General features: G+C 39.4%; 1 protein-coding gene across 1 annotated transcript in view; it reads right to left on the reverse strand.

Moving 5' to 3' along the window:
- XYLB (xylulokinase homolog (H. influenzae)) overlaps window positions 1-14,755 on the reverse strand; it is a gene marked incomplete at its 5' end in the record, with an annotated part of 85,152 nt that extends 70,397 nt beyond the window's left edge. Inside the window, 7 exons of the mRNA XM_009079195.1 lie at window positions 4,637-4,709; window positions 8,462-8,527; window positions 9,787-9,915; window positions 10,965-11,051; window positions 12,305-12,385; window positions 13,749-13,818; window positions 14,673-14,755. Of these exons, the coding sequence (XP_009077443.1) occupies window positions 4,637-4,709; window positions 8,462-8,527; window positions 9,787-9,915; window positions 10,965-11,051; window positions 12,305-12,385; window positions 13,749-13,818; window positions 14,673-14,755 (589 nt within the window). The remainder of the gene's footprint in view (window positions 1-4,636; window positions 4,710-8,461; window positions 8,528-9,786; window positions 9,916-10,964; window positions 11,052-12,304; window positions 12,386-13,748; window positions 13,819-14,672) is intronic.
- Between the last annotated feature and the right edge of the window lie 2,425 nt (window positions 14,756-17,180).

Genomic DNA, 17,180 nt, shown 5'->3' on the forward strand with positions numbered 1-17,180 from the left:
CACCTACTGCCCTCACTCTTGTGAGGCAGCTCAGGCCAGGATTGGCTTTCTGGGCTGCCAGTGCACATTGCTGGCTCACGTCCAGAGTCTCATCCACCAGCACCACCCACAGAAAAGGAAGGATGGCAATATTCACTCCAGGTTCTCACAGTTCACTAAGGGAGATCACTCTTAAATCTAGCTGTCCCCCTCCCTCCAGGGGTAAACTGAGTCCTGCCAGAGGAAACTCAGCTCAGTGCCACTGTCTGCATTTCCCCGAGGCAGAGGGTGTGAGCAGACATGTGTTCCATCCTTTCAGGCATAACAAGGCTTTCTGTGAGGAAATACACAGACCTTTGAATTTTCCTGGAAACATCCATAATTTAAAAGGTCAAGAAGCCCTTCACTAAATTAAATTTTTCAGTGAGGAATAGAATCTTTAAATAAATAGGAATCTTACTAGAGAAACATTTGCTGTTGTTTCCTGTGGATTTTTTTTAAAAAAATTATTGCTCCCCACCCCACAAACCTAGAGAACCAGTATCCTCACAGAATGGGTGAGGTTGGAAGGGACCACAATGGGTCATCTGGTCCAACCTTCCTATTCAGCCAGGGTCATCCTGGAGCACAAGGCTCAGGATTGCATCCAGACAGTTCTGCAATACCTCCAGTGAGGGAGAATTCATGACCTCTCCGGGCAATCTGTTCCAGTGCACAGTAAAGTTCTTCCTCATATTCAGGTGGAATGATCTGTGCACCAGTTTCTGTCCATTACCTCTTGTTTTTCTGGTTGGCACCACTGAGAAAAGCCTAGCTCCATCTTCTTGGCAACCCCCTTTAGATAATTGTATACATTAATGAGATCCTCTCTCTTCTCAAGGCTGAACAGGCCCAGCTCCCTCAGCCTTTCCTCATAAGTGAGGTGTTCCAAGCCCTTAATCATCTTTGTTGCCCTTGATCCTCCAATGCAATTTTGCAAGACGTAAGGGCAGTCTCCAATCTGCCCTGCATAAAACAGGAAAACTACTAACCTTTGTAACTGAAAGTTTGTATTATACTGAAACAACACTTCAGTTATTGACTGGCAGATATAGAGGCATAAAGACTTTAATATGCCCTGAGAAAAGCAAGATGAGCTAATTTACCCAACCCTCAGAAATTCATTTAAAAGATGTGAAACAACTATTTTACAAGAACTATTAACCTGTTGGCCTGGATTCATTCTATCCAGGATGAATGCTGTGGGCATGGGAATCCCTAGTCAGTGAAAAATAAAAACCAGAGCTGAATGTTCCTTTGATTATACAAGGAGGATACTGCTGGAGTGAGTCCAGGGGAGGCCACAAAGATGATCAGATGGCTGGAGCACCTCTGCTATGGAGACAGCAGAGAGTTGGTGCTGTTCAGCCTGGAGAAAAGAAGGCTCCAGGGGAATATAACTACAGCCTTCCAGTACCTGAAAGGAGTCTACAGAAAGATGGAGAGGGACTATTTACAAGAGCATGTAGTGACAGGACAGGGGGGAATGGCTTTAAAATGGGATGCACACCCAGTTCCTAACTCTAGCACCTTTGGTCATGATCTATACCACAAAGTTTAACATATAAAATCAGTAATAATCTGAGAACTAAAGGGAGAAAAAAAAAAAAAAAAAGCAAAGCCAAAACTCAAAGGCAGCCCTTCGACTTGTCACTCTAAATTGACACCCCATCAGTTGTGAAGATCAATAGCCAAGGCCATAGTCTAGTAAGGACTGAGGAAAGGGTCAATACGTGGATTAACAGGATTCTGTACTTCACTGCAATCACTGACTTTTAGCATAAAATGTCCAGAAGTACAATTAGGACCTGCTAATACTTACTACAATACAAAAGTGGAAGTCCTTGAACACTTGGGGGTAGGGAAGGAATACAAACACATTCATTTCAAAGACCAAATGATGTAGACTAACTAGTTTTATTAATCACCGAAGTAAAGATCAATATTTGCATACGTTTATAAGCAGTTAAGTGCATCTGTTTTACCGCCCTCCAGATTGCCTTTTCAGTGAGCTAAACCAGGAGCAGTGTAACTGCTGACACCACACAAGCTACACTAGGAGTAAATTCAGCCCACAATGCTCCTTTTGAAAAGGCTTCAGTTCAACACATCCTTTTTTGATACAACAACAAAAACCAAGTATGCTAAGCTACGATTTGCCTAAGGCTCTTAGAAAAGCATTTCAAAAGATAAAGCTTCTCTAGGTCAAGAGCTGAATTGCTGTTCTTTAAGGTGTCTTCTAAAAGAAACAATGCCTCAAGTGTTCAAGTTGTTTAGGTCCCAAATGTATCTTACTTTTAACATCTGCACAATATAAATGAAAATCATCCTTCATTCCACTAGAATGTAATTTCATTTTTTTACAGCAATCACCCAAGGTGCTTAGCCATTCACAAGGAGTGATTTGAACCTTATGAGATTGGACCTTTAAGAAGAAAAGGAAAAAATCCTGAAACTGAATAGCACATTTCCTACAATAACCTGCAAATTTAGAGAGATAAGTTATTGTGTAGAGCTAAACAATTTGACAGGGTCTTTTAAAGACGATATGACCTGAAGTTAAACCTACAGAAATGAAGAATAGGTCTATTATCTGAACATTACTTTGAGAGATGCATTTTAAACTACAATACACAGGTGCAACGTAACAGATCAAGTGAATTGCAAGAAATCATAAATGACAAGAAAACACGTTTTTCAGCTGGATCCAAATAACTACTGCATACACTATACTTATACTTTATTACTGGAATTAGAATTCCCTCTCATTATATTAACAGAAGAAAGGAATGAATGAGGCAAAATACAGCTTACAATGCCAAAAAAATCTTTTGTCTTGTAAAGAGGACTGCAACATCCTGCTTAGTTCTCTTTTCTTTTTTCATACAAAGATTTAATAATCTTACATGCTCTGAACAGCAGATAAGCTCTGAACAGCAGATAACATTTATTCAAGTTCCATAAATATCCAGAGGTGTAACAGAACAAGCTTTGCCAGAGCTGTTTGGAAAATTTTCTTAGAAAACGCATTGCATTTTTCAATTAAGCAAATTTTATTTTCCTTTCTTAGTTTAAAATGCTTTGGTTTTCAATCAAACATTGAAATTTTTCTGTTCTGAAATTGAAGAAGCACAGCTTTTCACCACTGGCTTCCAAGTAGAACAGGAAAAGTAACATTACGAAATAGAAGAAGAAACAACAACCAAAAAACCTCAAAACCAAACAAAACCTAAAAAAATACCAACCACAAACCAAAGATACCTTTACTGCTTATCATTTTAAACACTTGTCTCAAAATTAACACCTTATTCTCATTGAAAAAATAATAAAAAAAAATCAGCATATTTCTTTGCCGGAAAAAGCACCTTGAAGATGTCACTAGCTCTCTTTGAAATACAGTACATGGAGCTATTCTGTGGGTGGCTGAGCAGCTGAAGCACTTGGTATTTGGGCCTGCTGAGGAGCAAAGTGCAAATCTCCAAAGAGTTATTGTTGTCAAAAATAGACACAAACAATAAAACTCAGCTGTGAAAATACCTGGCTAACAGAACAGGACCAGAAGACAGATGTAATAATGTCATAACTGCTGCACAACAAACATGGATTGCCTTGCAGTTTTAAAGGTCTCAAGTATAACTAGAAGATCTGGTATCAAATAAGTTGTCCATTAGCTAAAATTGAGGTGTCTTGCCTTTTCCTATGAGCTTTGATGGAACAACAAAGGAGAAAAAATGAGTTGGTCTTAACACATGGGTGTCAACTATGGCTCTATAATGCAAAAATTCCTTAGAGACCCTTGTTATCTAACCTTTCAGCTCTGAAATATACCTTCTCTAAGTTTCAGAGAAGGAATCAAAAATGCTATTTAGAAATAACAGGACAGCTCCCAGGAAAATGGTTTTCTTTATAATTGCCATTTTAAAATTGCCATTTAAAAGCTGGATAACTGAGATAGCACACAACAGAAAAGAGAAACAGTGGCCTTGTCACTTTTCTGTTTTTGTTATGATGAATAGAGAGATGTGGAAGATTTTTTTTTCTTAACTGGGTTGGATTTTTTTTTCTTTGTTTGTGCCATTTTTCCCTGGCTCATTTTGAAAATATACTTCTGTTATAGATCCATCCTCTGGTTAGGTGGAGAAAAATTAATCACAATATGTATACATCATGTTCACATCCTGTGCAACTCTGAGCTAAGCCAGCAAAACCAAAGAACAAATACCAGAACTCTGAGGTCTAGCTTTAAAATCCACAACTTCTTGATGCAATCAAAAGATATTTCAACATTCCTTTACACATCATAAAATAATGAAAAAAAAGTACAATTGCATTTAAGAATCTCTTGTGTGGATTCATTTTATAGAAGTGGGAATCATAGTATGATGAGGATAAATAGGCACAGCTGACAGGACTATCAAAAGTAGCAACAAACTGAAAGAAGTAACTTAGCTTAAAATGTAATATACTTGTCATTAAAGTTTAAAGACTGAAAACAAATAGCAGAGACCATGTGGTCATCCCCCTCCTTTTGACCTTGTCACTCCCACTTTTATGTAAGAAGGAGTTGAAAAGGAACATTTCCTTGTTAAATTGTTACTACAAGAGCACACACACTTACCATCACTGTAATCAATGGGTGCATAAGCTCCTAGGAAAAGGGAAGCTGCAAAGCTACTAACCAAAGAGATTCTCTGCAAGAAAAATTGAGAGTCACATCAGTATTCACTTCAAAGAAAGTAAATAACAAAGTAATTGGAAGCAGCAAATGTTAATAGATGCTTAATGTTAGGCACAGAAAGCACACAAAAATACACCTGGAAGGATTATTCAGTTCCATCTGTCTCAGTAATACAGCAGATATCAATCTAAAAGTAACCCCATGATAAAAGCTGTTAATAGCTTTGCATACTGAAACATGCAAAATACACCTAGTACATTAGCATATTCTATGTTATCATGAATTAATTCACAGCTTCAGTGTACCACAGAATCTCATTTCTAAGTAAAAAAAGACAAAACCAAATCAAAACAAAACACAAAACCACCTGTGTGTTGATGACAGGGAAATGCCCAGAAATCATGCTCTGGTCCACCCAGAGCACAGGTCTGTAAGCTTTTTTAGAAGCTCTGGCAAGGCTCTGTTAGCACCTTTATGTGAACCCTTGCCTACCCCCCAGCTGAGACCCCAGACCTCCCAAGAGTTACTCCCAGGAGCTGGTAACAATCATCTTTGAACTGAACCACTACCTGCAGCTCTGCCTCAGGGTACATTCCAACTGCATTAATCCAGCTGCAAGGCTTCTAATACAGGCCAAAAAATGTCCCAGCCATATAACACAATGCAATGATCCAACATGGGACTTGCTTCCACTTCACATCTCCTATGTGATCTACCAAATTAACTGGCTACCACCAAGCTTTCTGCATGATCAAGTATTATCTGTTCCCAAGAAGCTAGCACAAAAGCTGACAAATTCCTTATTCTGTGCTATGACTAGTTCAGAAGAAATATGATCGTCACCCAATAACTAATCAGAATCAAATCTCTACCGGTTGAGTGAGCCAGCAGTGACAGGTTTTTTATTAATGATCACAAAACCACTGCTTCACACAGCATTGAAGGGCAGCCTACAGCCAGAGCTCTAAGAGGTGGTTATAATGGCCAGGAAATTTAATGATGCACTTGGCTCTTCGTGCATCTCTCCCCAAGAATATATCACATTGTGCTCAGATAATGAAGGCCTACCTTCTGTGGTGCCCCAGTGGGCACTAGCTGCCTGAAATGGAAGGAAAAAGGATGAAGTTAAACTGTGAATCAGCCAGTTTAACAAGCTGACCTACAGGAGGAAAAACATCCACCTTCCACATGTCATTGAGAGTGCCAAGCTGCTAAGTGCTTCTTGAGGGGCTCCGACAGCAACTCTGGCAGAGAGATATTTTGTGTTTGAACACAACATCTTGCATAAGCTTTATTGCTAAAAGGTGCCATCAGTGCAACCAGCCCTCAGAGTCTGAAATTGGTCTGACTAGTTCTCAGTTCCACAGACCCACTTCCCCCATTAATGTCTTTCTCTAAATTTAGTCTCTTTTGATCAGAATGTATTAATGTTCTGTTTCATCCTTACTAGTGCAAAGTTTATACAATGAGAATGTAGTAAAAAAGAAAGAAATATTAAAAATTAAGCATTCTCCCACAAAATACAGAGTCAACTTTGCAACTCACTTTCTCCTGAAATTAACTGCTTCATGTAGGGGTGAGATTTTTAAAAACAAACAAACTAACAAACAAAAATATGATTAATGCTATCAAAAACTGCAGTAACACAAAGCCAGAAGCAGCCTGGCTTCACAGGTCTGGATTTTTGGCCTATTCTAATCATAGGACAGGAGTTCTCCTCTCATTTACATCATTTTTCCATTGAGTTTTCACCTTGCTTCAAACCATGGCATTTCAGTCACAGCTAAATGAAGATTCAGCAAACTGAAACAGTAATGGAATTGCAAGTCGATTTCTGAAAATTAAAAGTCAAAAGGAAAGCAACAACACAACGCAATTAATTTGTAATAACAGAATCAAAGTAATTCCTCAGTGGAAAATGGAAGGCACTTGGCCTTGTCGAACTTCATGAGGTGCACAGTTCCATCTCTCAGGTCTGTCAGGGTCCCTGTGGATGGAATCCCTTTGCTTCAGCCTGTTGACTGCACCACACAGTTTGGTGTCGTCAGCAAACCTGCTGAGGGTGCACTCAATCCCACTGCCCATGTCATGACAAAGACATTAAACAGCACCACTCACAATACAAACCCCTGAGGAACAACAGTCATCACTGGTCTCCACTGGGACATTGAGCCATTGATCCCAACTCTCTGAGTGTGGCCATCCAGCTAATTCCTTAACCACTGAGTGTCCCAACATCGAATCAATGTCTCTCCGGTTCAGAGACAAGGATGTTGTGTAGGACAGTGTCTAATATTTTGCACAAGTCCAGATAGGTGACATCCATTGCTTTTCCCTCCTCCACCAGCTCTGAAACCCAACTATAGAAAGCACCAAATTCATCAGGCACGATTTGCCTTTAGTGAAGGCATATTGTCTGTCACCAATCACCTCTTTATTTTCCAATTGTGCCTTAGCAGTTTCCAGGACGATCTGCTCCATGACCTTGCCAGGCACAGAGGTAAAACTGACCAGCCTGTAGTCTCCTGGCTCTTCTATATTTTCCTTTTTAAAAATGGGCTCTATATGTCCCCTTTTCTAGTCAGTGGAAACTTCACTGGACTGTGACAACTTCTCAAATAGCCACTCCATCCACCAATTCCCTCAGGACCTGTGGATACACCTCATTAGGTCTCATGGATTTGCACATCTTCAGGTTCCTTAGATGGTCTTGAAGCTGATCTTCACTGGGTGGTTCTTCATTGTCCCAGTCATTGCCTTTGCCTTCTGTGACTCAGGTGGTGTGGCTGGAGCTCCTGCCTTCAGTGAAGACCAAGGCAAAGAAGTAATTGAATACAAGGTCTTCTTCATAGCCTGGGTAACCAGGTCTTTTCTTTCAGAGAGGGCTTACATTTTTCCAAGTCTTCCTTTAATCAACAACATACCTATAGAAGCTTTTCTTCAGGTAGCTTTTCTTCAGATTTAATTTTGTCTTTTTAATTTTAGCTTTCCTAACCTGATTCCTGGCTGCTCAGACAAATCTGTGTTCCTTCCAGGCTACTTTGCCTTGCTTCCACCCTCTGGAGGCTTTCTTTTTGTGTTTGACTTTGTTGTGCATTTGCACAGGCCTTCTGGTGGTTTTGCCTGACTTACTTTTTTTTGGGATACATCACTTTGGAGCTTGGAGGAGGTGATTCTTAAATATTAACCCGTTTCCAAGAGCCTGCATCTTGCCATTCCAACACTCCAGATACATGAGCCATCCCACCATGTCTTCATGATGCCAACAGGATCATAGCCCTGCAGGGGTGCACATGCCTCTATGCCTCTATCTCCTCTGGTTTATTCCCCATGTTCCATGCATTTGCACAGAGGCATTTAAGATGGGGCCCCAATAAAGGTGACTTACTGGCTGGTATTGCTCTTCTGCTCCTGCTGACCTGTGACCCCTCTCCAGGCTCTGGGCATCTATTGCTGGCACTGGCATCAAACTGGTAGGAGTGGGATAGATTAAGGTTCTCCTCCCCCAGAAACCCCAGTTTAAAGCTCTATTCACCAGTTTAACAAATATTCAAAATAGAACTGATGTCTGATTTTTTCTGTCTAACTACTAACAATTTAACGAAACAAGAAATAAAATAATAAAAATTTTGATTTTAAACTTAAATTTAAATGGAATAATCAAGATATCCTTTAGTAAAAAAGTCTGTAGAAACATCCCCACAGAATTAATTTTAAAAGATTTTCAACTGTGTTTTCCAATAAGGGTATTGAAGTTGAGCCAACCTCAGTTTGCTTGTAGACCTCAGGATTCTGGCTGTAAATCTTTGCTATCTGGTTTCCTGTAAAACGCTGAGAAAGAAATGCAAATGCTTAGAAACACAAACCTAAATGGAGTCAATAATCATTAACTCTGTGTAATGAGTTCAGTACATTGCACTTTGGATATTTAATTTGCCTGATGCATGATAAAAGTCAGTGCACAGCAGGCAATCTGCACTAAACGGGGTATAACACATAGTCTCATTATGAGAATTTTGTTCACCTTTTGAAAAAAAAAAGCATGTGAAAAAGCATTACTATCCATAATTTACATTTCAGAAATGACAGTTCAATGGAATGAATCACACTTATCCTGTGCACTGGAACTAGCACAATTCAAATGCTACCTTCAAATCCCTGAAAAGGTTTAAGCTACACAATCTATGGACCTGCCTGTAAGGCAGGTGAAATGGGAGCAAAGCAGGACATTTCAGACTCAAAGCAGTAACTCCAGCACAGACTAATAACACCTGTGAGAAAAACTATTCTTATATCAAATAATCAAATAAACCTTCTAAAACTGACACCTTAACATTTAGCAAGCTAAAAATAAACTGCTAGTGATATGCAAAGTCTTACCTCAACAGTGGTCATAAACCTTGCATGATGATTCAAAAGCAGAATCATCATTTTGGGAGGTTAAAGCCTTATGTTGTTGAATCAACATTACATGTAGCCAGGTGCTGAGATGCCTGGCAGGCAGCCCTGCTCCCACTCTGTAACTCATTGTCACAGTTACAGAAGAGTGAAGCATCAGGAAGAGGAGACAAGTGACAGTGTACTCTCTACCGCATCCTAAACTTCTGAAAGATTTCCTTTAGGTCAACAGCTGCTTTTTTAGCCTTCAAGTAATATTAAAAGGCTAATATTTTAATTGTAGAAGTAACCTAGAGCAGTGATCCACGAACAGGTGGATGGATTTACCCCAAATAAATCTGTAACACAAACTGGATTGTCAGCCCAATGGAAATGTGGCTGCACAGGAGCTCCAAAGAGAGAACCAGGCCCTGAGACTGTAAGCACGGCCACCAAACACTGTATTTCAGAACCACTGGCCAAATGTTCAATCCAACTGCCTCTTGCAGTAAAATTTCCAGTGTTTCCCTAATTTCACTTTAAAATTTCCACATCTTCCTTTGTGAGACTATTGCAAAGCACACTATGGTTGGAATTTCTTCAAAAACTCTCACAGTTAATGGCAGATTACCATCTGCTGTGGTACCCTGTAATGGCAGAACTGTTCCTATCACAAGACTCTGCTGAGGACTTTCCCCCCACCTACTCCTTACCTCATATGCCCGGGAACCAGTGATCCTTGCCAGGTGCTGGGCTCCCCCCACGGCTTTCTCCAGCATACCACACTGGGAAGTTGTGCTGGAATCCATCCAGATGGGACTGTTACTGACTGAAAAACAACCCTGCAATGAACAGTGTCCTTTAATGTTAAGTCTGATCTCTGAGAAGTCCCTGCTAGAATAATAAAAATACAGAAATCAGATATTGGGCAGGATGTTGGTCAGTAGTGAAAAGTTCAACACAAACTTTGCATTAGAGGGAAGCAACAAGCTGCTTCTGCTGTTACTTCACAGACTCTGCAGCATGAGGTTTCCTTCCTGGCAGCCAAAGCCCTAGGCCATTTTAGAACTCCTGTCCAAACAATCAGATTATCTTTCCACAACTCTAGTGACTGGCATAACCATTTGGAAATACAATGGCTTAGTACATCAGAGAGCATTTTCGTTCCATTTCCATGAGTTTTGCACAGAAGAGATAGTTCCCAAACTGATGATTTAATAAACCAAGGACACAAAATCCCTATCAACATACAACTGTCCTTTCTGATCTTGAAGTAAGGAAGGTAAGAATCTTCCAGAGGAAAGTTGATTCCTCCCTATTTTTCTTTTTAAATAAAAGCTTGTTAAGTCCATGTTGAAAACTTACCAATCACAAGCATATGAAATGTTGAGGTTCACAAGGTACTTGCTTAGGTGTTTAAGTCCACACAGAATTACACTTCCATCCTTTCAGAGGTAAGTGTAAACTGGGATTTTTTAATATATAAATTTTCTAATGAAATCTCAAGCACTGCAAGGAAATTCAGGTACAATAGCCTTTTTCACTACAATACTTTGTTAATACAAATATATTAAAAATGTAAAATATTTACAGGTTATTTACAAAAATATTACATTTCCTAAAAGAACAAACAAGCTGCTCCTCTGACACAGAAAGATTCTGGGATGCCCACTGGCACCTGTAAGCTTTGAAAGCAGTATATACTGTCACTCAGGAGAAAAGGAAATGTTAAAAGCCCTAGAGCTGAAGGAATAGCTAGTACACTTCACCTTATGCTGCTGGGGTACACAACTCAGCCAAACAACAGGAAAGGTTTGCAAGGAGAAAAGCAATGTCTAAGAATCAGGAACAGGACAGTGTAGCTCTCCTCCAGAGCTTTTGTGCACATTACCTTTAGCAATTGGTGTAAAGGCAGTTCAGATGATGCATTCTTTAAAATTTGGAGGCTTCCTTTTTTCCAGTACACACTCCCATGTTGCTGTAGGAAATACAGAAACAGAAGTTGGAGATGTCCTACCAGGCTTCAAGTTTCACATCCTGATCTGAGTTTTAAATTCTAAAGGAGACAAGAAGTCTCTCCAAACTAGGACCAAAAAATGCACCTTTTCAAATCAAGTGCCTCATTAAAAGACTCTAAGATTGAGCAAAGCAGGCACTAAACAGGAATATTATTTTCAACTACAGCAACTTCTAGTGGGAGCTATTACTGTACTGCTAATGGCATTAGATACTCCTTTGAGAGCTCTTTGAGCTGTAGCCAGGGCTCCACAGGCAAGATTTAGTTCTATGGTATTTCAGCACTATCCCCTGATACAGACCTGCCCACCTTGTTGGAGTGTGGGTAAAATAAAGGGAATGCAAGCAACCTGGAAATACACTTTCTTTTTTCACTGAGTACACTGGTGTTACTTGGCAGACCCTAACTTCTGTTCCACTGAAGAATTCATAACAGAGCCTTGATACTATCTATGATTTTCACACACTTTGCTCAGACTTTCAACTGCAATCAATGAAACATGGAGATCAAAGCAAGAGTTTTGATTAATTAGTCCCAGATAGATGAAGATGAATAACCTAAACTTTGCATGTCAGAATCAGCTATCACTTTGGTGCTGTCCTCACCCTGAATATCCTCTGTGAAGTGTTGTTACACCAGAAAACTAAGGAGACTGGCTAGCTGACTAAATGTCAGGGTGGGTTTTATAATCTCAAAAAAAAGCATTATGCACTACAGGCTAAATCACAGCAGCATCTTTGGCATTTCTGCATCAAAGACTAACACCATTTGGGTTTTCTTGCTTCTAGGCAGACCTCTATTCTAGCCAAGAAAAACTGCTTAACAGGATGATACTATGCTTTTAGCAAACTGTGCCTCATTGTTTTTTCTACCCCATTTCCACAAGTACCTGAATCTGCTGAAATTCAAAATCATCCCAGACATTTCAGAATCTGTATGTACAAGGAATTAAAACAACAGGAAACCAAGTCACTATACTTATCTAAACTGCACTGTAAAGCTCATCCTCTACTCCCACTATGGTCTAGTGATTGCTTTGTGTGCTTCAGGTTTCAAGCTCCTCTGAGGAATGTGTCTATGGATCCTTACAGAGAAGTTTTGATCTTACTTTATACTATTATGACCTTCTGCAATACAATTATTTAAATTTATTACTCTACCTTATACACTACCGAATAAAGATAGTAAGATTGAATTTTTCTTTAGAAACTGACCTGGCCAGCACCAGACAAAGCTCTGACTTGAGAGAAGTTAAAGCCTGAAGACTTCATTTTTTCCAAGATCATATCCAGGGCCTATGATAAAAAACCAGAATCAAGAATCACTCTAACAAGCTATCAAATTATGCATACTCACAATCTGCAATTAAACAGTAAATTCATGTCATCACTGATAAGAGTTCATTGGCAGATAATGAAAAATTAGTTAATGACTATGGACTGCTCAAGAAGCTGCATAAAAAAATTTACTAAGTAAGAGACCACAAAAGAAAAGTTGAGTCATACAAAGGAAAGAAAAAAGACCTTTGAAGAAGCTGAATCACAGAGATCTATTCTTTGAAACCTAAATAAGAGGCAAGAGTTAAAGAATTTATTAAAAAGCCACTTTTAAGAGTGCCAGACACAAAGCAGGATTATCTTTGTCTGTTTTTACTTATGGAAATCTATGAAATCTTAGTGGGGTGCACCCTGCACCTCGTCCTACGAGACGTTAGGTAACCTCAACACCACTTCCTCCAGTGTCAGCTAACTCACAAGTTCTTTCATTTAAGGCTAATTCAAGTGAATTTTAGCACTTCAAGCACCTAGCTTAATTTTGTTCCTGCCACATTTTCCTTAGTTTAAAACAAACCCAAAAAAAAAAATCTATTTTTACATAATTCCATTTAGATTTGTATTTCCCAGATGATCCTGATAAATGAACCACTGCAAGACTTCCACATTTTCTAAAACATCATATACCTGTATCATCATATTATTGATTTTAATAATTACAACTATTACTCTTCATTGTGGCTTGAAAGACCAACTGCAAGCAAATTTACCAAACCTTTGTCAACTACTGTGGATCACCAGCTGGAGGTTCTGTGACCTTTCAAATATCTTAACTATTTAAATCCCACTAGTATGACAAATTTCTGTAGTGACATGTAAGCATAGCAAGTGCTGCAGAATCTGCATAGAAGCAAGGAAGGCCTTCTTTCAAAACAGAAAAATGACATCAGTTGGTTAGCAAAGCTTATTCTAAAAAAAAAATATAGTTTGAGTAGTCTGAATACTACAAACCCACATATTTAAGATAGACAAAGGGACAGCTGCCCTTCTTGTGCATGAAACAGGAAAAAGAAGAAAAAAAGAATGATTTTTTCAAATGAGGGAAAGTCAGCAAATAATTTCTCACACATAAAATGCCATAATAGCAGAAAGTGAAGAAACAAACAAATAAAACAATCAAATAGTAGAAACTTACACTATGTTTGCTGGTAGCATTAATATTTGCATACCAAAGACACAGGACCACACTTAAAAGAAACAAAATATAAGCAAAAGGACTATGTTGATTTGAATGAATTGTTGATGAATTTCACTATTGCTCAGAATACATTTCCAGTTCTGCAACAGCAAGGAAGAAGTTGAACTATATAGAGCTTGTTCATACCTTGACCCACATTAGCACAGGAGAAGTGACTGTCAGCCTGTCACTGTGAATATAGACTCCACCTTGAGTCCTACAGAAAAACATGATTTTCTCTTGGTAAATTCAGCAATTTTTTCCCTGCCAAGCAAAGTTCTTCAGGTTTATTAATGACCAGAGACAATTTGCAATGCTTTTATGTTAAGAGCAAGGACCAGTGTTTGAAACCTGAAAAAGTAAAAGATAGATTCTAGGAGGTGACATGTTTGACTCAATTGCAAAGTAAATAATTTTTGAGGAAAGGCTCTGATCCTGAAGTAAGATCTGTGATAGACTCCAGAGCCAATCTTGCTCATTGCCTCATGTAATTCATAGTTACTTCTATCACCATTACTGACTTGACTCTCGGAGTTCAATTTTTGCTGTTAAACCATCAAGTAAATAACTGCACTTCAGTGAAGCTTGTGACTGGAGGATGACATTTGTCAATTCCTGTCTATTGCTGACAAAAACAAATACTGTCATCCTACATCTTATTGTGAGATGAGGAATCACTGAAATTTGTCACCAAATGTCTTTCAGAAGTTCCCCTCATGTAATTTCCTTGCTGTTATGAGATCATTCCACCCTGACATAAAGGCAGTGCTCACTTCCATGTCCCAAAAAGAAACAGTCAGATCCACAAGTCTGCATCCCAAAAGAAAAAAAAAAAAACCACATTTTGGGGTATATTTTCTTAATTTATTTTCTGTTGAGAGCTCTTGTCATATTTACACACAAGGAAGGCAAGAGCACATAGTACCCTTGCCAAGTATGAAACATGACCATGGCACGAACTTTTTCCATGACTCCACACATATCAATGAGACCAAATAGGGCAACAGTTCCCTCACCCCAATCTCCAAAGTTTTAAATTACATTATCCAGGTAAAATATAAAAAATCTTACTTAAATTCTGGAAGGTCCTTATCAAAATGAACATTATCCTCATAAATGACTCTCAGATGTTCATCGATAGCAATGACTTTCAACTAGAAGATATAAAACAGGATGTTAATAAAATCTAGCAATAACTGAATAGCACTGATAACTCATTTATCATAATTCAATTCCCACAGACAAAATGGAAAAAAGATCACCCCAATCCATACAACTCACTGAAAGTATGAGCATAATTTTACATTAAATAAGTTATGTGAAGTTCCAGCATGTCACATCTTCAGCAACATGTATTCTTGTTTGCTCACATTTCCCCTCCCCATTTTCTTTCTCCTCAAATGCACAAGATCAAGCTGCAGGCATATGCTAAAGAACAGCAAATAAATTACCAGATTTGTAGCTTGCATCATAGTAACGATTTTTTCCAATTTCTCCAAAGAATCATACAATACCTCCCTGTACTTGTGCTCTCCGTCCCCTTCCAGCCACTCATGGTGGTAGTGGTTGTGTTGAAGTGGAGCAAAAGGAGCAGTGAAGCTGTGCCAACATGAAAAACACCCAGCTATCACAGCAAGGGGCAAAGCTTTCACCCTATTTCTAAATCAACCCCAAATGCAGAAGAAAGAAAGGACATCTTCCTTACAAAAGTGAGTCCATGCCAGATTTCGTAAGATTGGGTCAAGCCAAACTTGATTAATATGGTCCAAGCTGAGTAAAAGCCAAGATATGCATTCTCACTCCTCTGAATGGGTAGCATAAATACTGGTTTTGGAAGATTCAGGTGTGGAAATAGTCAAGGCTCATGAGAAATCAAATGGACAGGATTGAGTGTCAGAGACAGATGCAATCATCCAACATCATCTCCTTCTATTTCATATTACAGAAAAAGTTCCTTATTAACACATTTGATCTAATTAGCATGAATGATTTATCTATGGGACAAAACCAGAAGCTGTGATAAACAAACAGATATGGTATAAAGTTCTCCATATTTAGATCTTACATACTTGGATCTTAGATCATACATACACCTTAGATACTGTTAAAGATGAACAATGCCATATACCTTTTTTTTTTTTCTGCTCCTTTTTTCTGCTTTATCTTACCATGCAACATAATAGACCCTCAGGGTACCTTGAGGACCTTCCCTGCTCCCCAGATGGTGAGTAAATCAAATTCTACCAATCTGGCAAAGCTCAGAGGGCATTACACAAATGTATTCTGAGGTGCTGCAACATACAAAATGCAACATCCCAAACAGGTAACTACATAAAGCTGAGTCTTCTTGTAAGCACAAATTAGAAAAGTACCACAACCTTTTCTCCTCTATCATACCTTAGTGTTCACCTAGTTCAGAAGAGAAACAGTAACAGCTGACAAGAAAAGTGAGAAGGTAGCTCACATTCTGTGCATGTTCCAGCAAGGGAGAGTGTAAATTGCTGCTAAAGGAACAGTGAAAAAAAAACCTACAAAGCCTAAGTCATCTCAAAAAGTTGTAGTCAAATAACAAGGCCATCCCCATTTTTGCTATACTAATGTAGAGCCATTATGTATGCACTGGCACAACTCATTACCAGTTTGCACTAGCTTAAAAATGCCTCTGACCCACTGCAGCCTAATTGGCTCTCTGCTTGCAGCATGTCCCCTTAAAAACACTTGATCAACCTAACCTGGATGTGTCTTTTCAAGCTCCCAAACTTCAGCACAACTGTAATGGTGATTTATGCTCAAACACCTGTTTTTAACATATTCAGGCCTCTGCACAACTTGGGCAGAGTTTCTATTCACAGTGTGGCAATACCCAATTGTGCTGACAAGTCAGGATTTCAAGCAGCAACCTGAGCACCCAAGCTCACAGTCCTACTAGTCTCGATTCCCATGAGGACATTGCAAAGCTGATTCAGGTGCAAATCCACAGGCAGAGTGGTCTCTATGCAGCCTGCATGTAGGGAAGAGACATAGCACACCTTTCCAGGACTTAACCCATCTCTATCAGGATGGGGAAGCAGGACACATTTGGGCACACAACCCACCACTTCAGAGGGAACAAAAAGAAAGGGACAAAGGATGCACTTATGCATGTGAAGGGGACATGAGAACAACAAGGCACACACAGTGCACGTGGGCCACAGACCTCTCAAAACATACAAAGTACTGGGAATCATTGTGGCCATAAAATAAAACACAGTAAGTTGCACCTCAACAGGAGGAGTAAATTCTTTGCATTGAGGGTGGCAGAGCACTGGCACAGACTGCCCAGGGAGGTCCTGCAGTCTTCCTCTCTGGAGACGTTCAAAACTCACTTGGACGTGTTTCCGTGTCACCTGTTTTATGTTGACTCTGCCCTGACAGAGGGGTTGGACTAGATGATCTCCAGAGGTGCCTTCCAATCCCAACTATTCTGCGATTCTGTGAATTATGAGGCATCAGCCGTGGGAGGCTGCAGCGTGTGCGAGCCCCGGGCACGGAGCATCACTCCCCTCCCCGCAGCGGGCACGGAGCATCACTCCTCTCCCC

This window comes from Acanthisitta chloris, unplaced genomic scaffold, assembly GCF_000695815.1.
Source record: "Acanthisitta chloris isolate BGI_N310 unplaced genomic scaffold, ASM69581v1 scaffold3587, whole genome shotgun sequence".
NCBI classification, from domain to species: Eukaryota; Metazoa; Chordata; class Aves; order Passeriformes; family Acanthisittidae; genus Acanthisitta; species Acanthisitta chloris.